The 20212-nt window shown below is 43.7% G+C and overlaps 1 protein-coding gene across 2 annotated transcripts in view; it reads left to right on the top strand.

The window, feature by feature from the left end:
* EXOC4 (exocyst complex component 4) overlaps positions 1-20212 on the top strand; it is a 280009-nt gene that overhangs the window by 47330 nt on the left and 212467 nt on the right. For both annotated transcript variants that reach the window (XM_056482278.1, XM_056482279.1), the window contains exon 7: positions 500-677. In XM_056482278.1, coding sequence (XP_056338253.1) covers positions 500-677 — 178 coding nt within the window. The remainder of the gene's footprint in view (positions 1-499; positions 678-20212) is intronic.

Raw genomic sequence — 20212 nt, forward strand, 5'->3', positions numbered from 1 at the left:
AGTAAAGTCATGGCAAGTGATGAGGTTGATATTTCAGCTTTCTGATATTTCCTGTCATTTGAAACCTGCCATATTCATTTAATAAGTCAAAAAGAATTCCTTTTTTCCTGTTTGTGTGGGTAAGTCAGTTTTTATTGCCCTGAGATACTTTTTTTTCTGAGGGAAGAGCAGCTTGTTTCCTTCCCTGCCTGCAGCCCTACCTGGGGACTCACAATGAGCTCTAATATGGTGTTGGTCCAGTTTAATTACTGTGGAGTTATTAATGGTTTTGTCTTCCCTATAGCCCTGAACAGGAGAGTTTTAAAGGCAGCAATGCTGATATAGGGAAGGGAATGAGGAGAAAAATCCTCAGGAATATTCAGATACCAAACCTGAGCTGAAGCGAGTCCCTGGAGCCCACAGAGAGGGTTTGAAGCCAGGTGACCTCAGCAAGCCACAGTGCCCTGTGTGCCTGTGGGATGCTGCAGAAGCTGAGCAGAGCTGCTTTTGTGCTTCCCAGGCTGCTGCTGGAGCTGCTGGAGCTGCTCTTTGACAAGTTCAACGCCGTGGCCGCCGCGCACTCGGTGGTGCTGGGCCACCTGCAGCAGACAGTGGCCTCCCCCTGCAGCCAGCACGAGGGGGACATCAAGCTCTACGACATGGTGGATGTGTGGGTGAAGATCCAGGATGTCCTGCAGGTAAGAATCCCTCAGCTGGGCACATCTGCAGTTGGCACAGCCTTCAGAGCCGTGCCAGAGAACGCCCGTCCTGCTCCCAGCAGTGCTGGGATTTCTTTGGGTTTTTTTTTGGTAAGTGGCCACATTTCCAACAGATTGTAAAACTCCAAAGAGCTTAAATACCAGCAAAAAAAAAAACAACCATCCTGTGGATTCATCCTTATGGTGTTTGGAAAGGTTGATTCCTTTTGCCTAGCAAGTGATTTATCAGCAGCTTTCAAAGTGACATTTTTGTTCTGTGTTACCATGTCATGCCTGTCTTATAAAGTGTCACAGCTCTAATGGCTTGTCTTCTGCTGTCATTATGGCTGGGTTTAGGCAGCTGAGACACTTGCTGCTGGTGTGTTTGCAGCAAATTCTTATTTGATTCTTCCCCTTAACTGCAAGAGACTAAAGCTGTGCCTTGCTAAGGCTTTATTCAGGTGCTGTGCTCTCACCTGGGGATCTGAGGCTCTCAGGCAGCAGAGCTCTCACCTGTCATGTCTGTTCTCTCATTCTTGCTGTTAGTGTGTTTAGTGTTCTACTAAACACATGTTTAGTACATTTATTTTATTTATTTATTTTGAGTTTACCTCTCTACATAGTGCACAGATGTGGAACTTCACCTGGCATGTGATAGAGGAGGTCAGAGAAGTGAGCCTGGCATTATTTACAGGAGGTGGAAGGATTTATGTTGGTCATTCCAGCTCTGGGCTGCTGATGGAAAATGCTCTCTGCCTCCTGCCCTAACTCACTTTTTCAGTTTTGGGCTGGTTTGTAGCTGTTGCTCTGCAGGATTGTTTGTGCAGTGATGCAGTTTTTTTCCTTACACAAATATCCCAACTGTGTTCATGGTAGGAATTTAAATACTTGGACAGGATAAATGTAAGGTGTGGGCTTTCAATCCCCTCCACTGACTCCTTACCCACATATTTGTCCTTCTAGAGGAATTATTATTAAAGAAATCTCTCTCACTATTCCCCATGCCACAAACTTGCAGCTTCCTTCAATATTGTTCTTGCAGAAATCTGCTTGGAAATGTCCAGAGGTTCATGAGGGGTTTTCTGAACAACAGAATGTCACACAACTGAACTGGGAATAAGGAAGTGAAGAATGAAAGGGAAGAATTAAATTTAAAGATATAGGGAATGGGTTTGGAATGGGGAATCTGCAGCCAGCTCCCTGTCACCCATGAGGTCCAGACAAACTTTGAGCTTTGAGTTCTGCAGATTTTTCTCCAGAAAGACAAAACCTTGGAGTAAGAACCATCCCAGGATTGTTCCTTCAGTGTAGCAGAGCATCAAGGCTGGATATTCCCATCCTCTGGGGGAGTTTGGGCTGGGTTCAGTCCTGGTGTGGGGTGAAATTTGGGGTGATTTCTATTGGCTCTTCCTGAACAACACTGATAGAACTGGAAGCCTGTGGAGGTGAGAGCCCTGAGGAGTGAAAGTGCTTTCTGTGCTGGGGAGACAATGCCTGACCAAGATCTCTGGAAAAAGTGTGCCTAGAAAAACACAACAACCCACTTGGAGTTGTTCCCATTGTTCTTGGGTGTCAGGAGGAGTCAGAGAAGCTTCCAAAAGAGCTTTTACAATGCATAAAAGCAGCACTTTAAGATCCATAATCTCTTGCTGGTTTAAGGTAAGAGATGAGCATTGACTGGCATGAAAGGGAGGAAATGCTGCATTTCTTTGTTCAGAATCTTGTGGGTGTTTGTACCTCAGTTCCACTGGAGTGGCTTAAAATATTTTTACTTTGGAGTGTAAGAAAACCTTTGATCCCAAAGCCTAAATTATCTCCAGCCTGCTTTTCTGAGTAAGGATAATTTTTGGAGAGGAGATCCTACGTTTGCAGCAGGGGGAGCAGAAAACTCAGTTTTAAAAGTGTTTGCAGCTCTTGGGGGAGGCTGAAAACCTGGAGGAAGTGGCTCAGGGAAGCAATGCAATTCCTTCAAATCCCAGTGAATGGAATTGAGTCACCACAGCAGAAGAATATCACAGGAGTGCAGGTCACAGGGATAATATTCTGTACGTGTGCATTGTGCATCTCTGCATGTGGAATTCCTGACAGAATTAACTCTCCATGCCTGCACAAAATAACAGCAGCTCGTGGTGGGTTGCAAATTGGGGTTTGTGGGGAATGAGTTGTTTTCTGCAGCTCATTTTTGGAGCTGGAGTTGTGAAAGCTCCCTAATAACTGCACCAGGCACTGGTGTAGTGTGAGAGTGGCTCAGTGTTGAGGTACAGAACATGCAGATATTAAATATTTCTGACCCTCTGTGAGAATGGAGGAGTAACACAGAAGATAGAGTGACCTTTTCCAGTTGGTGGTGGAGTGCTAGAAAACAAACAAACAAACAAAAGCAGTTTGTCAAAATATTAAAGCAGCCTTGTTCAGGAAAACACCATTTGAAGTTATTTCCTTGTCTCACAGCCAGCACAGCCCTTGGTTATGTTGTTCCATCGATGGGAGAGGGAGAGAAATTTGTTTAAATTTTAACTTAAAGTTTGGCATTTTGTGTGCAGCTAATTGAGCTCTTCAGTGCAGGAGTGGGTGGAACATCCTCCTGAGGAACCTCATTAATGTGGGATCAGGGCCTTGGCTGGAGAGAATTGGGAGCATGTGCTGATGTGAGGGGCTGTGTCAGGATAAATAGTGAGGGAATTCTGAGATTTTCTGGGACAATTAATTCCAGTTCAGAACCTCTGTGCTGCTGGAATGAGTCCAGAGGAGCCCCTCTGCTCCAGAGCTGCCTGGGAGAGCTGGGGGTGCTCACCTGGAGAAGGGAATTCAGGGAGAGCTTCCAGCACATTGCAGGGGATCCAGGAGAGCTGGAGAGGGACTGGGGACAAGGGATGGAGGGACAGGACACAGGGAATTGGGAAAGGGGAGATTTGGGAATTAGGAATTGCTGGCTGGGCTGGAATTGCCAGAGAATCCCTGGATCCCTGCAATGTCCCAGGAAGGATTGGAGCAGCCTGGGATGTGGGAGGTGTCCCTGCCATGAGCTCTGAGCTCCCTTCCCAGCCAGGGCAGCCCAGGATTCTGGGATTCAGGACACTCAGAATCCATGCAGAGGGATTTTGATGGACAGTGGGGATGGAAAAGAGAGGAAAAGGGAAGGGAGAGCCTTGATGGTTCCCTGAGATTGCAAGGGAAGGCCCTGGATCCATCAATTCCTTGGAGAGGAGATGGATCCAATGTGAGGTTGTGGAGAGCTGGGAATTGGCAGCTGGAGAAGGGAAGGATCCAGGGAGAGCTTCCAGCACATTGCAGGGCCTGGAGGGGCTGCAGGAGAGCTGGAGAGGGACTGGGGACAAGGGATGGAGGGACAGCACACAGGGAATGGTGCAGAAGCTGCTGCAGGAGAAGCCACCAATGCCCTGTCCTGTTAAACATGACACAGCTCAGGTGGGGCTGTTTGCCTCCAAGGAAAAGATTTTCTCTCCTTTCTTAGTGGTGAATTTGTAGCTGATGATTCTCAATTTTTTGGGGTCTGTATTTTTCTCCCTCCCACAGAAGAGAGGGAAAATCACACATTTTTCTCTGGGACAGAAATCTTCAGCAGGCTCTCTGGTGGGCTGTCTGCTGAGAAGACACTGACAACTAATATGTTCCTTTTTTGGGGGTTTTTCTGTCTAATGCTTTCCTGTGTTTTCCAAAATTGGTGTCATTTAGCAGCCCAAACATTGCTGAAACCATAAGGAAACTGGGGAAGGAGGAACTGAAGCCTCCTCTCTGCCCACACACTCCTGTTGTGCTGCTGCAGAGCTGGGGGTATCAGCACTGAGAAACCTCTCCTAAGGATGCTCCACCATCCTCAGATCGTTCCTTATAAAAGGGAATGGCATTTGATGGAGGGAGCAGGGAAATGGGAGCATTTTGTACCTCACATCTGGGTCTGGTGTGGGCAGTGGGAGTGATCTTGCAGAAAAAAACTTCATTTAAATTGCATTTGCTGTGCCAGGAATCCTGGGAGAGCACTTGGAGATGGATTTCAGGGCTTTGCCTTTTCTGCTCACTGTGGCAGGGCTGGCACAGGAGCAGGAGAGAGAGGGAAGGCACCATGGAAAAGGAATTTTTTCCTGGCAAGGGAAGGGTTTTTCTACCAGCTGAAGCTGCTGCTCATGGAAAACCCAAGTGGTTTTTGCTGGGTGGCTCAGCACAGGTCTGAACCTTTGCATTTCAAAGCTGGATGAGCTGTTTGTGGTTGCTCAGAAAGTAAAATCAGCTCCTTGCATGAGAGCTGTTAATGTGCCATAAATCCTGCTTGGAATGTCAGAGCAATATCTGAAATTGCTGCTGCCTTTGGGAAGTTCACCAGGTGATGGTTTGAACCTGAAGCAGTTATTTTTCACCAAGTGTCTCCACAGATATTTAATGGCTTTGTGGTCATCCTTCAGATAATGGGCCTGACAGTCTTTGTGGTTCTTTTTAAATGGTCTGAAGTGTGTGGAACTGCTGCCCTTGGACTCCTGACTGGTTTGTCTCATTAATGCTCATCTCATTGAGACAGCATTGGTCATAAAAGGGATTTGTCTGCAGCTTTAAAAAAAAAAATAAAAATACAGCTTCACTCATTCTCCAGCAGGAAAAAGTGAGGAGGGAGAATTCCACTCCTCAGAATGCTGATATTTAAAAATGGAATTTAAATAATTAGAGTAGGTCACTTGATACTTTTTCCTCCCCCCTGTTATTTGAAGTGAGCTCAGCACATGCAGAATAAATCCAGCAGGGTGTTACAGTGTTTTCTGCAAATATGTGCTGCTAAGAACATGAGAATTTCTGGGGAAGTTTATGACCCAGGAAGAATTTCATCTTTCTGGATCTCATAAGGGGCCAGTTGATTTTGCAGGAAGGTTTTTCTTTAAATTTTGGCCTTGCCAAGAAGGTTTGTAATGTCCTGCCTCTCCTCTCTATTAAAATGTTTTATAGATTTGTTCCAATTTGCCTAAAAATTGAAGTCTTCTTGCAATTTCAAGCAGAAAATAAATTGGTACCTTTCTCAAGCTCTTAAGAAGATGCACTTGGAATTTGGGATGGTGGAAATGGGCTGGATAAAGGAGAAAAAAAATGCAATCAACAGATGGCAATGGCATCCTGGCCTTTTAAAAACAAAGGATATGAAGTAGAAATGCCCCAGATTGATCTGTTTTCTCTTTGACAGGATGATCCTGGCTGAGCTGTGTTCAAAACTAAGTGAATTAAGTGCTAACAGGTACCTGGGTGAGCTCCAGAGCTGAGCTGGCTGCAGACAGTGGATTATTTCCTTGCCCAGGAATGGCCCTTGTTAACCAAGCTGTGCCATATTTTATATTCCATTTTGTTAGCAGGCTGACAGAGCAGAATTTTTCTCCCATACCCCTGCATTAACAACTTTTGTTTTGGACACTTTTTATCCTGGAGCTGTTGATCCAGTGCATTTCATAAACACCAGCATTTATGCTGAAGTTGAAAGAAATCAAGCCCAGAATAAAAATTATTTGTTTGAACAATGCACAGTCACATGTGCAGCTCATGGCAGAGGTCAGTGGGCTTTAAGGAGATTTGAAAAAATATTAACTCCTTTAATGAAATATTTACAGATTTATGAGCAAGGAAAAAATTCATCATCTTTGTTCCATGCTGTAGAGATCAAGCTACTCTGAACTTCATTTAATTCCTTTTACTTGTTTATCACATTTAGTTATATTATGGTTTTAAAGGGCTTTGGGAGTTTATGCCTAAATATTCATGTAACTAAATCCATGTGAGTTAAAAAGCAACTTCATCTCTGCTGAAGGTGCCAAAAAAGGTGCCCAAATTCTTGTAGGGAGAAATCATTTCAAAAAGCTGTTTGGTGGAGTTGTGAAAGTCAAAGTCAGCTCTGCTGGGTGTTAGGCTGAGAGGAGAAGGTTGGGAATGCAGGATAGGGAATGACACATTCCCTACTTTGATATTTGGCACTTGGCATGAAACCTGTGCCTTGTGAACCCTGGGCCATCACTAAATTCTTTCTAATTGATACAACTTGAGAACACAGAATTTTTTCCAGGTTTTTTTGGTTTTTTTTGTTGTTTTTTTTTCCCCCATGATGCCACTTGGAAGCTTTTCTTTCTGGAAGAAAAGCTGGAAGTTTCTGTGACAAGGACTAAGAGGGGTGTGAAGTGACCATCACACCTGATGTGTGTCTGTGATTCCAACAGGAATTTGAGTTTTGGAAGTACAAGATGCAGAATTCCCAGCCTGTACAGGGCCTGTTAGCCTTGATCTTCTTGGAGCTGATAAATAATGGGATGATGTGGAAGAAGTGGAAACTCTGCTGCAGATTGGTGCCATATCTTTTATTTTACTCATTTTTGAACAGTTTTGTCAGCTCTGATGTGATTTTTTTTTTTTTCCTCCCTGTTTTCTGTCAGTGTCTTCTGCATTTCATCCCTGCTGTCAGCTGGAGTTAGGAGGTGCTGCAAGGAGTTCATCAGCATTTGTGGACATGTTTTATAGGATTATAAAACCTCTATTTGATGTGCTGAGCTCAGGCTCTGTCCCTGTGTGAGTGCCTTTAAAGGCAGGGACTTGCTCCTTTCCCAGCACCATCAAACCAGTGGGAAAGGAAAAAAGGCCAAAAACTCCTCGTGCCCTCCCTGCAGGACTCCTGCTCTGACAGAGGGATCCATGCAGGCAAATTCCTGCTAATGGGACAGAGGAGCTGATCTCCCAGGGAAATGTTTGGAAATTGTTTTGCTTAAAAGCCTTTTCTACTCCTGTGCTGTTTTTGTGCTTACCATGTGTGACATTTGCAAAACCTTAGGGTAGAATCTTTATTTTCTCCTGAGGTTTTCCAGCTCTTGCTGTTTCTTTCCTTATAGAAAATCTCTGTTTTTACTTTAGGGGCCTGAAGGATTTTTTTTTATTGTTATGTAGGAAACTACAGAATTGCATCAATCAAAATTCTTCCAGAATCATAGATTGGTTTGGCTTGGAAAGAATCTTCTAGATCATCTCATTCCAACCCTGTGCCATGGGCAGGGACACCTTCCCCTAAACCAAGTTGCTCCAAGTCTCATCCAACCTGCATCTGCAGGCTTTGATATTTTATTTTGTAATTTTTTTTTATGGTTGTGCTGCCCAGCTGCCTTTTGAAGTGTTTTTATTTAGGAATTTTGCAAATATCTCTCGGTGGATTTTGAGCAATAGATCCCTGGGTTTCTATGTACAGTAGATAAAACATAGATAATAAATGATGAGTAATAAAATCTTGAGTGGGACAGTGATTCTTAAGGGCAGGTCCATCCATTGAAAGAATAATTAAGCACATAATCAGCCTTGACACTTTTTTCTTAATTACTTCACATTCATTTTTTGGCTTCAGCCACATTTGCTGTACCAACTTTTAGCTCCAAAATGATGCATTTTCTGCTTCCAAATAACTCATGTGAATGAGGCAGCAGCAAGTGGCTGGTGATTCACTCACTGGTAAGAGAGGCTGCAGAGCTCCCAGGCTGCAGATTTGAGGGAAATGACAAATTCCCAGTTCATGCTGGGAACAACCAGTCCCCCTCCACCCCCAAACCCTTCTGTTTCACTCAGTGGGGTTCTGCTTGTGGCTCTGTGGGTTCAGTGTTCTTGGACATCTCAACATACACTTAAAACTCCAATTATTTGGAGAAATAAACTGGGGAGAAACTGCTTTCCCTCTGTTTTCATGGCTGAAATGGAAAATCTGGATTGCATTTCTTCCCTTGGTTGTATTCTCCTTCCTCTGTGGGAAGTGCCAATATGACTTAGAGAGACTCTGGAATTATTTTTTATTTCTTTATTAGAAATGTTCTGATTTCCTCTTTTTAAGTGAACTGAAAAACTTATTTCAAAAATCCAAACTGAGATAAAAGATTCAATTTATTTCAGCTCACTTGAATTATTCTTTGTTGTTGGTTTTACATGCTTTTAGATTGGAGGAATTTTGCTAATTTGGAGAATCATGGAATGGTTTTGGGTTGGAAAGGATCTAGAATTAAATGAGCTTTAAGATCCCTTCCAACCCAAACCATCCTGTGATTCTGGAATGACCCTTACATATCAAAATACAGATTATAAGTACAAAATCAGCAGGATTTACCAACATGTTCATTTTTGGTTGTAATCAAACAACTGGAAAGGAGTCACTGTGTCCATGCTAGGAACCCTGGAAACCCATTTCCACCTGGAAAAGGGGACAGGAGGGAATCAGGTAATTAAATGTGTCCTGTTCACAGTGATTTTACTCTCAGGGTGTAATTAAATACCTTGGAAAGCTCTTTGGGGTCTTTATTTACTGGCAGAGGCCAAAGAACTGTGGCTGTGGCTGCAATCTGATTAAAAACCAGGTTTTTTACAGCACTGTTGCATTGTTAATCCATTATTTCAAGACAGAAAAGCTGCACTCCCTCTGCTTTGCATTTGCTTGGAAAAAACCCCAAAATATTAAAAAGCAGCAGCAGGAGAGAAGGAAAAATCCCAATATGCTCCAGTCTGTGGCCCAGTGCTTTTATTGAGTAGAGCTTTGCCCTTTATTTTTAGTGTTCCAGAGCCCTGGAATGTCCCTGATCACTCCTTGCCATTCCTGTGGGTGAAATGTTATTTTCCAGTGAAAAATGTGGTGGTGGTGCCCACTACTCCCAGTGCAGCATTGGCTGAGGAGCCCTGGAAGGTGCTATAAAAATAATTCTCAATCTGATCACTCAGACCTGGCTTGCCTGCACTTTCTGGTGAACCACCCTGTGAATTTCTGTGATGGATGAGGTTTTCCAAAAGAGCCAAAGGCATTTAGGGTCTAACTCCCTTGGCAAGCTAGTGGGGATTGGACAACTAATTACTTTGGATTCTTTGGAAAATCCCACATCTAATTTTGTATTATAATAACATGGTTTTAAAAGAAGGTAAACCTCCAAGAAGAATAATATTTGGTGTAATTTATTTTTTTTTTAAACTTTTTTTTTTAATAGACAGGAGAGTTGTTTGCCTGGTTAATTCTGTGTTGAAGCTCCTTTGGAAAAGCAGGAGGTTGGATGGATGGGCTGGATGCTGCATTTTCCAAGGGCTGACCTGTGGCCCTGTGCAATACCTGGGATGAAAACACAAGCAGGACTCTTGTCTGATGCACTCCAACTGCACAGAGGTTAATTGTGCCATTAATTTTCTCTCCTGGGCTTAAACAGTTGGAATTTGCTGCCCTGTGACAGGGAGAATAATCCAAATTAGTTACACCTCCCAGCAGGACAGTAAATAAATAAATCAGAGCAGTCCCTTAAGCATAATATCTAAAATCTGTTTTTCACTGAGAAAGGACACTGGAACAACAGAGCAGATTTATCTGGGACACACTAAAAGGATGATCTCACTTTATTACAGTGATTTTTAATCAGGGTGTCATATTCCTGGTGCCCTCTTAGAAAAACTCCATTTTCCAGCCCCTTTTCCTGCCAAAGTGATAAATGATGGTGCCTCTGAATTGTTCCTCTGGTGATGATTTGCTTTAATTCACGAGGGTGACTTTCCCTTGGAGCCCATCGTGGTGCTAAGGTGGGAAAATGAAGATGTTCCCAGGGATTCTGTGGATGTGACAGCTCTGGTGGAGAATTCACAGAATATTCTGAGAACTTTGTGATATCTCAGGAAAAGTGGTGCTGAAAATTCCTCCCTGGTGAAGTCACAGGGGATTGCAGCTCTCCCACAGGACACTTTTTTTCCAGTGGGACCAGTTGGAAAGTGTGGATTTGTGAGGGTTCATCTCTGCCAAGTCCACACTGATTTTTTCAGTGTCCTGCCTGCCTTGCAGTTCTTCAGTGCTCACCAGCACTGCTTGGGCATTGAGAAAACAGAGAGCTGAAAGTATTTCTCAGGAAATCTGCACTTTTGTCTTCACACTCAAAAGAATAGTGGAAAAAACAAGAATTCCAGCACATTTGTGAAAATCACTGTGAAAATAATTTCCAGTGCATGGTGAGGTTTCTCTTCTGCTTTTGGTGTGGGGACAGGCCAAAACCCTGGTAAACATCACCCTGCAAGCAGAATTTGAGCATCCTGATTCAGCTTTTTTAGTGGGAAGTGGGACTGAAGGAGAGAGAATTCCATCCCTGCCTTCATGTGTGGTTCAGGACAGGGCTGTCACACCAGCAACTCATTAATCCTTTGCCTGGAGCAGAACTGTGAGTCTCTTTCTGTTAATTATTAATCTGTCATTTTCAAATCTTGGTGTTTTGGAGCTGTTTGGAAGCATGAGTGGCTTGGAGCTGGATGAATCTTTAAGGTCCCTTCCCAGCCCATTCAGTGATTTTATGATCTTTGTGCAACAGGCACCTCAGTGCATCTGGGTTTATGCAGATCAGAGGAGGTGATTTGCAGGAATTTGTACAGTCAGCCTTCCCTTAATGGCAACCTGTGTGATTCCTTCAATTCTCTGAGGTTGCAGGTTGTATAAAGCAGGTTAGAATTTGATCCTCCTATTCCCAAATCCCTCTTTCCTTAGCAATGATTCTTTCAGCATAATGTTCTTTGGTTTAATATTCTTCAGAGACTGAGTTTGAGCGATGTTCTTTGTTACTGGTGCCTCATATCTGCTGTTTTGCCTCTGCTCCCTTTGCTTTATCTCCTAGCTGTGCTTTCTGAGGCCCAGCCAGATGTTAATCTGAATTTTTGCACTGACAGCCTGAAATGTGTTCTGTGCTCCAGCAGCAGCAGCAGAATGATTTCCTGGTGCTCACAGTCCATCCAAACCCACTTTGACATTGGCTGCAAAGTCACTTGGATGAAAATCCCAACATCAAACACGGGCTGCAGGGATTCTGCAGGTGCCTCAGATTTTATGAGATTTATCCCCAAGGTCATCAAATTGTGCTGTGCCTTTCCAGGAGTCGTTCTTGTCACCCTGGGTGGGTCATTCCTCGTGTGCTGCTCAGCCCCTTGGGAGGTTCCAGCCTTGGCATTTTCTGGGAGTGCTTTTTTAAGGCCAGGAGTTCAAATTGAATGTTTGGTTAAACATTCTTCTTCTCTTTTACATTTCGTTCTGCTGTGAGCTATAAAATTACCAATTTCCTTAAAGATCAAGTTGAGGGTTCACAGATTAATTGATGGTCTAAAAGCAGCCTCCTGTGATATTTCCTCATGGCCTGTCTAGGATTATTGTGTGATCTGGTAGGGAATTGTTCTCCTGGATGCATAATTTTGTGCTGTATTCATGATCCTGAGGGCTTTTGGCTTTATTTTGAAAGGTGGTGTAGAAAGAATGTGAATCCCTTTGACATTTCTAAGCTACAGCCCCCTCAGAATTATAACTCAGAGTCTGCTGAAGGAGGAGATGCTGGAAAACAGGAGCAGCCTAGTGAGCAAATACATCCAGGGCAGGGCAGTCCAGTTAAATTTAGGGGGAATTCAGTAATTTGAATTTTTTTTTCTATTTTAGGAACAGACAGGGGGCTCTTCCACACCCACACCTTCCCTGCCATTCAGTGTCCATGAATTCCTGAAAATGTATTTTATCTTTCCACTGTAGTCCTGGCTGAGATATTGGAAAGGCAAAGATTCCTGAGGCTGTGGAGAGGATTTAAAATACCTTTGTGAGCAGAAAACTGAAAATTTTGGAGATTTTTTGGGTGTCATTATCTGCTCAACAAAGCTCTGCATGATGTTGAAAGAGCTGCCTGGTGAAAATGTGGTTTTAGGAGTTGTTGCTCCTTTTAAGCTTCACAGTGCCATGTTTGGGGTTTTTGGGGATGTTGTGCTAATGTGGCATTAAGGAAGGAAATAAAAAAAAAAAAGCAATGGCTTTTCCATTATAGGAAAAAAATTGATCATTTTGGGCTGTAATTGATTTGTATTTGGGGAGGTTTTTGACTTGTTAAATAGTCTGGCTGTGCCAAAATAATCCCAGCACCTGGGGCAGATGCTGATGATGCTGGCATTTCTGCAGCTGCTCAATTTGGGATTGCAAAGGGAGGCCAGCAAGGCTGCCTGGGAGCTGCACTGCAGGGAGGTGCTGCCCTGGCAGAACAGAGCCCTGGGCACTCTGATGAATCTCAAATCATTCCCACCACCTCAGCTTATTTGTGCAGTCCTGAAAATGGCTCATTAATTGCTGGGAGCCTGAGCATTCCTTTGGACAAAAGAAGTTGAGGCCAAATTAGAGTTTTTCTTAAGCAGAGCTGACTTGTTCATTTTATCATCAGCAGAGCAGCCCTGGGTAGTTGTGCTTGTTTTAAAGGAGATTTTGAGTTGAAAACATTAATTTTTTGCTTTTTCTGCCTCATTTTGTATCTGAATTTTTACAGAGTCATAGAATGGACACACTGATGAGTTTTGAGCCTTTTCTGCTCCAGGCTGCTCCCCTCACCCAAACTCCTCTGGCTTCTCCCTCAGCTCCTGAACCATCCCATCCTTGGATTAGGATCACTTCTGCTGGGATAATTCTTCATGTTTTAGTGATTTCCCTCTCCATGGTGCTGTATTTCACTGGAGGGTGAGGTTGTGCTCTGGAAACACTCACACAAGCTGTAAATACAATTTGTACAACTTGACGCTGCAGAGTGAAAACATCTTGGATTTAAATCCTGTTTTCTTTTGGATCTCAGGTGCTGTAATATCCTCTCAGCCCCTTGTTCTCCTGTCAGCTGGCTGATGGAACAGGCTGCCTTATTTTGGAGTGTCAGGTGGAGGCAGAGCCTGTGTTTTCCTCATTCCCCAAACTCCCATCTCCCCTGAATTTACTGCTCTGCTCCTTCCTTGCTGCTGCATTATTGTCTGCAATACTTCCTATTGATTTTGTGTGTTGGGGATGATTTCCTTTGCTGAGCACAGTTGTGAGGAATTGGAAGTAATTTGCTCAGAGAAGGGTTTGGGCTTCCTAAGATCTAGAAGATTGTTTAAAATCTCTTCTGTAGCCTGATTTGAGGAGGTTTGATACTCTTGTTTGGGGAGTTGTCATTTTATTAAGGCCACTTGGTGCATTCCTGTCTCTTTGGTTGGCTTTGTTTTCAGCCAGCAGGAAAAGCTGTTTCATTTAAATTAAAAAAAAACAAAAAAACAACCTTATGTTATGAATTAAATTTCCTATTCCATTTTGTGGTTCTCCAAACTGTTTACTGAGAGCAAAAAAAAAAGAGCAAGAAATTCAATTTAGTCACTGTCAGATCTGTCTTGTGGAGACTTGAGGGAAAAGGAACATTTTGAGGTGGAGAGAGATTTATTTCCAATATTGCCCTGCAAGTTGTGAGTTGTTGAGAGAGGTGAATAATCCATGTGCCATATTCTGTCAGAATTGGAACAGCTTCTTGCAAAATGTTCTGTTTCTAGGGTTGAGCCAAGGGTTTAGAAATCACCTGCTCCTCTCTGATGTTTGAGCTGGGTTTTCCTGTGCCTCAGTTTGCAGGTGGGGGGATCTCAGGGCTGTCAGGGAGGTTTGATTTATGATATGGGGGCTCTGGCTCTGATCCAGAGGAGCAATTAATGGGATGGGCTGATGGAGGGACCCTTCCCAGGCTGGAAGTGATGCCTGAGGGCTCTGCTGGCTCCTGGCCAGGCTGCCCAGCACCCTGCAGGATAAAGGCAATATCATAAATATTATATTTTATAGCATTTTAATTTCCCCTAAAATTTCCCTAATTTTCCCTTTTTTTTTCCCCCTAAGATGTGTGAGTAGGGCCAGGAGTTGGATTGGATGATCCTGGTGGGTCCCTTCCCACTCAGGATATTCTGTGATTATTATAAATATTTTATAATAAATAACCACAAAGTCCAGCCTTTTCCAGAAGGTGCTGGCAGCTCATTTCCATATCTTTACTGGGAAATAGCCCAGCCTGAATCTCCCAAGGTTCAGAGTGTGTTTTATGGAATATCAAGTGTGTTTTATTGAGTATCTCTGGCACTCCTGGACCAGGAGGATAAGGAAATAAAGTTGTCATTTGTATTCTGCTGTTTGTCAGCCTGCAAACAGGGGGATCTGGGGATAACAGTTCATTATTTACTTAACAAAATCTGTCACGTTGGGGATTAAAAATGTCATTTCTCAAGAAGTGGAGGGGTTGGATGTACTGCTGGAGCCAGGCACCTGTGGCAGAGCTGTTGTGTTTCCATGTGGGAATGGATAACAGCATTTTCTTCTTCCAGCCCTGCACTGAAAATGGGGATGTGACATTTGGTTAAAGACAGGGGCATCTAATTGCTCCAGGAATTGGAGTGTTCTGTGCTCCTGCATTATCCTCATCCAAAAGCTGCCTTTGAAAACTCCATGAACAGATTCCCAAAAATCCCTAAATAGAAAGGTTGATTTACAGCTCCAATTAAATCACAGAATCATCCAGATCATCTTGTCCAACCCTCAGTCTCTCAGCAGAGGAAGAACAATGTGGGAAAAATAGAAAAGTTTTGGAGTTTTGTTTGTTTTCTCTGGTTCTCCAAACTCATGAGCTTCCCCAAAAAAGAGATTTTGAGTCCAGAGGTTGCTCAGCTCCCAGGATGTTCATGTTTCAGGCACTTCTGAAATCCTCACTTTAAAACCCTGACCTGGGTTGAGAGAATTGGATTCAAGTGGAACTTTTTGCACAGGAGTTGCTGCAGTGTGTAGGGAGCAATTAGAGAAAGCAGGAGACACCTTCTTGCTAATAAAATCCAAGACAGCTCAGTGACCCAACAGCTTAAGGACACAGAGTAAAGGAGATTTTTTACTGATTTATTTTAGAGAGAGCAAGTGGGATTTTTTATTGTTGTTGTTGTTTTGCTTCTTTTAAGAAAACAAAAATGAATAATAAACCCCTTCTGCAAACACAAATGTGAGATCTTAAAGGTAGCAGGACAGTGACAAAGAAAACACCTTCTCCAGTTTTATCTTTACAAATGGAAATGTCTAAAATCCATGATGGCTCTTCAGTCAGAGGCTGATGAGGGGGTATTATGTGGATGCATCTTGTTGTCATGATAATTCAAGAGGGACCATTTTCTTATCCATCTGAGAGCTGGGTGGTGATAGATGTCAAATATTTGTCCTGGGTGGTAAAGTAAATATTTGCCATCTACCTGTCCCCATCAGTGAGCAAATTGCTTGCAAACAACACCATATTGCAAGGAGGAGGAGGAGGAACAAAATGGCATAAAAATTCAAGATGAAGCCACTGAATGAAAAGGATACACTAAATAAACCTAGAAGTTAAATAAAAACGAGGTGGATGGATTCCCTTGTGATGGAGAAAGCCAAATTACAGAGTGCATTGTGCAAAGGTGGTGAGATGACAAATGTCAGTGGGGATCTGGAAAGCTGTTTGCAGACAAGGCAACAAGACAGACTTGGTGTAGGAGGTGGAGGAACATGCCTTTATTTAAAGAATTCCTCTGTCTAGGGAGAGAAAATTCAGAGTAAGAGGGGCCATGTCCAGGGACAAACCCCCTGTAGGAGCTGCAGGAATTCTGAATGGGAATGGAGTGGGATTTTTTCCTTTTAGCTGTGTCAGGGGAGGTTTAGGTTGGATTTTAGGAAAAGGTTCTTCATTCAGGTGGTGAACAGGCTCATTCCCAAAGCTGCCAGAGCTCCAGGAGTGCTGGGACAACACTCCCAGGGTGGAATTTTGGGGTGTCTGTGCAAGGACAGGGGTTGGACTGGATGTTCCTGGTGGGTCCCTTCCAGCTCTGGATAATCTGTGATTAAACATCCAGAGGAGCAGGCTGAGCATCAAATAATAAAATGAACAGAAAAGGAAGCAGAGCAAAAACCCAAATTCCAGAGTCCTGAACAGGCAAAGAAAGCAAAATTCTTCTTTGGCTGCTGCTCCTCAGTTTGTCCAGTCTTGGAATGATTTTGCTTTGGAGAGAAAGAAAAGCACCAAACAGCAAAACACTGCAGCTGCCAAGGTTGGAGCTGTGTTTATTGGGCACAAATAACTTAAAATACAGAAATCAAGCCCCAGGAGAGCTGATAAGCTGAGATATTTTTGAGAGGAGGCTGTAGGAGGGAAGTGAGGATGAGTGTTGTGGGTTTTGTGGATCAAATCTATTTGATGGGTCTTTAGACCCTTAAAAACAAGACACCTGCAGAAGGCATCGTGGGTTTGATGAATTGCACAGGATTTTGTGTTTTTTTTTTAAAAAATCAACATTATGGGAAAGAGAAATGATTTCTGACTGGAGTTGTGAGAGTGTAGAGGAGGAAACAACCCAGAAAGTTTTCCCCTCTGATAATGAAAACACCCAGGCAGAGCTGGAGGCTTTAGAAAGAACTTAAAAATTAATTTAAGCTCCAAGGCACGATGTCAAAAGATTTTTTTTAGGAAGGAGGAGTCTAAAATCACTGAGGAGCCAGGAAAGATCAGCAGCCTCTCCTTAAAGCCTCCAGCTGAGGATTGGAGAACAAGCAGAAATGTCTTATTTACATCTACAAAAGAGCCTGCAAATTATTTATGTAGTGGAAAAATTGGCTCTTGTGAGGTTTATTTATTTATTTAATCACTCAGAGCACTTGAAATGGATCAAGAACTTTGCAGTGGGGTTATTTTGTTGGATGTTTGGTTTGGGTTTTTATGTTTTTATGTTTTTAATTGACAAAAAAAAAAAAAAAAAAAAAAAGACCAGGACATGTAAGCTAAGAATCAATGGGAAATTATCATAATGGAAGAAAAAAAAAAAGGTTAATTCTGGTTTGGTGATGATCCTTGTGGTACAGGCTGACAGCAAATTTTGATTCCTGCCACAAAATTTTCTGTGTTATTTGGGACAAGAAGGGACTGATGGATCTGTGAGATGTTTACATAAGTGTGCTGAGGGGGAAAATAAAATTATTTGTGGAGATTCCATGGTTCTAAATGAGGCAAAGGCAGGGAAATGTCATTTTTCGGAGGCTCAGTGGCAGCTGCTGTGAATGTGCAAAGTGTGATTCACACTGGGAGATGGTGGGGAGTGGAAAGGATGGAAATCCAAGGAAATTTTAGATTATTTTGTAGAAAGGAGTGCTGGCAGCCTCACTGGTGTCTGCCAGGAACTGGTGTCTGAAATGCTGCAGGACAGGAAGGAATTAGGGTTGGGGTGAGGGATGTTTGTAGCACATTCACATTTTGCCCTGGAAGAGAGGCTGGAGAAGTTGGGTTTGAATTCCTTAGGAAGAGAAGAGATGAGGAGGAATGATAAACTCCTGGGTGGGAAGGAGAAGTGGCAATTCCTGCTTCTTCCTGCTCCAAGACATGGAATTACAGAAGAATTAGGGTTGGAAGGGACTTTAAAATCCATCCAGTGTCATGGGCAGGGAAACTTCCACCATCCCAGGGTGGTCAAAGCCCCATCCCTGGGACATTCCAGGGATTCTCTGGCAATTCCAGCCCAGCCAGCAATTCCTAATTCCCCAATCTCCCCTTTCCCAATTCCCTGTGTCCTGTCCCTCCATCCCTTGTCCCCAGTCCCTCTCCAGCTCTCCTGCAGCCCCTCCAGGCCCTGCAATGTGCTGGAAGCTCTCCCTGGATCCTTCCCTTCTCCAGCTGCCAATTCCCAGCTCTCCACAACCTCACATTGGATCCATCTCCTCTCCAAGGAATTGATGGATCCAGGGCCTTCCCTTGCAATCTCAGGGAACCATCAAGGCTCTCCCTTCCCTTTTCCTCTCTTTTCCATCCCCACTGTGCATCACAATCCCTCTGGATGGATTCTGAGTGTCCTGAATCCCAGAATCCTGGGCTGCCCTGGCTGGGAAGGGAGCTCAGAGCTCATTGCAGGGACACCTCCCACATCCCAGGCTGCTCCAATCCTTCCTGGGACATTGCAGGGATCCAGGGATTCTCTGGCAATTCCAGCCCAGCCAGCAATTCCTAATTCCCCAATCTCCCCTTTCCCAATTCCCTGTGTCCTGTCCCTCCATCCCTTGTCCCCAGTCCCTCTCCAGCTCTCCTGCAGCCCCTCCAGGCCCTGCAAGGGGTTCTGAGGTTTCCTTGGATCCTTCCCTTCTCCAGGTGAGCATTCCCAGCTCTCCCATCCTGTCCCCACCTCTCACCATCCCAAGTTGCTCCCAGCCCCATCCAGCCTGGCCTTGGACAGTCCAGGGATGGGACATCACAGCTGTGGGGCAGGAAATGGGGAGGAAAAAGGTTTTTGGGACTGCAGTTGAATGAAGGAGCTGCTTCTTGAATCAAACTCCCCCTGCCAATGTTCATGTTCATGGAATTATAACTGGAAAATAACTTGGAGATCACCAAGTCCAACCATCAACCAGCACCATGGTCACCACTAAAATATGCCCCTAAATGCCACATCCACACATTTTTTGGACACTTCTGGAGATGGTAACTCCACCTTTTCTTTATCATTTACTGTCTGTGCATGGGTTTAAAATTTACAACTAGAAATGGACTGAAGGAGGCACGTGGGGCATGAATTACATTCCAAAAATCTGTGTTTCACTCATTGTTATGGGCAGATTTACAGGTGGAGTGAATTAAACTCTTTGACAAATGTCAGATTTAAGGAGATAAATCAAATCCATGTGGTTTAGTTGCTTCTCTGTGGATTTTGTTTCCTCTTGAAGAGAATTTCATTACAGGCTGTTCACCCTCCTCTCCCTTGCTGTTGTACCAGAAATGAGGTCAAGTCTGGGGGAATCAAAATGAGCTGAAAAGTTGGACAAATCTGAAGAAAATCTTACAAAATCATATATTTAATAGAGTATATATTATCTGTATCACTAATGTATATTCTGGAATTATTGAATTATCTGAAGAAAATAAATGAAAAGTAGTGCAATGGTGGCCAAGTTGTGCCAGGGGAAGTTTAGGTTGGGTATCAGAGAAAATTTCTTCATGGAAAGGATTTGAAAGTCCTGGCACAGCAGCCCAGGGCAGTGGTGGAGTCCTCATCCCGTCCAAAAACAACTTGAGGATGGGATTTAATGATGATCTGGGAGGTCTTTTCCAGCCTAAATGATTCCAGGGTTGTGTGATCAAGGATTTAGGAAACAAAACTAAGGTGGAGGGAGGCCTTAGGCTTCAAATGTATCAGGAGACTTGGAAAGAGCAGTGGAATTGTGTTTTCCAGGATGTGATCCTGAAGGAAGGGCTGAGTTTAAGCCTGGCCAGGGAGATTGGAACATTCCCTGTTTTCCTGTCTATCCCAATGGAGAGTGTGTGTAAGCAGGGAGTGATTTTTTGGGATGTTTCTTGTGGTTGTGCATCCCCCTTAAAAACCTCCAAACATCTCTCAGGTGTGACAAGGTTCCCTGGAGGTGCTGGGCATGGACTGGGTGATCTCCTGAGGTCTCTCCCAGTTTCCTGTGATTCCTGGAAAATCTCTGGGATTTCACACCAGAGAGCCAATCCCCCAGCTCAGGGGTGTCAGAGCTGTGTAACTTCACTTTTCCTGGGTGACTCAGTTCCAAATGCTGCCCTGCAGGTTGGGATTGGGAAGAACATGGCAATTAAATGTGGAATTGAGGGGTGGGGGGGAGGGACATGTTACATTTAACTCCACACTCCTGATTTAAGTGCCAGAATTAAAATCATCAGCTCCCTGTGTGGTCTCCTTATTTGTGAGAACTCAAGTGA

The sequence above is a fragment of the Oenanthe melanoleuca genome, chromosome 1A (genome assembly GCF_029582105.1).
Source record: "Oenanthe melanoleuca isolate GR-GAL-2019-014 chromosome 1A, OMel1.0, whole genome shotgun sequence".
Lineage (NCBI taxonomy): Eukaryota > Metazoa > Chordata > Aves > Passeriformes > Muscicapidae > Oenanthe > Oenanthe melanoleuca.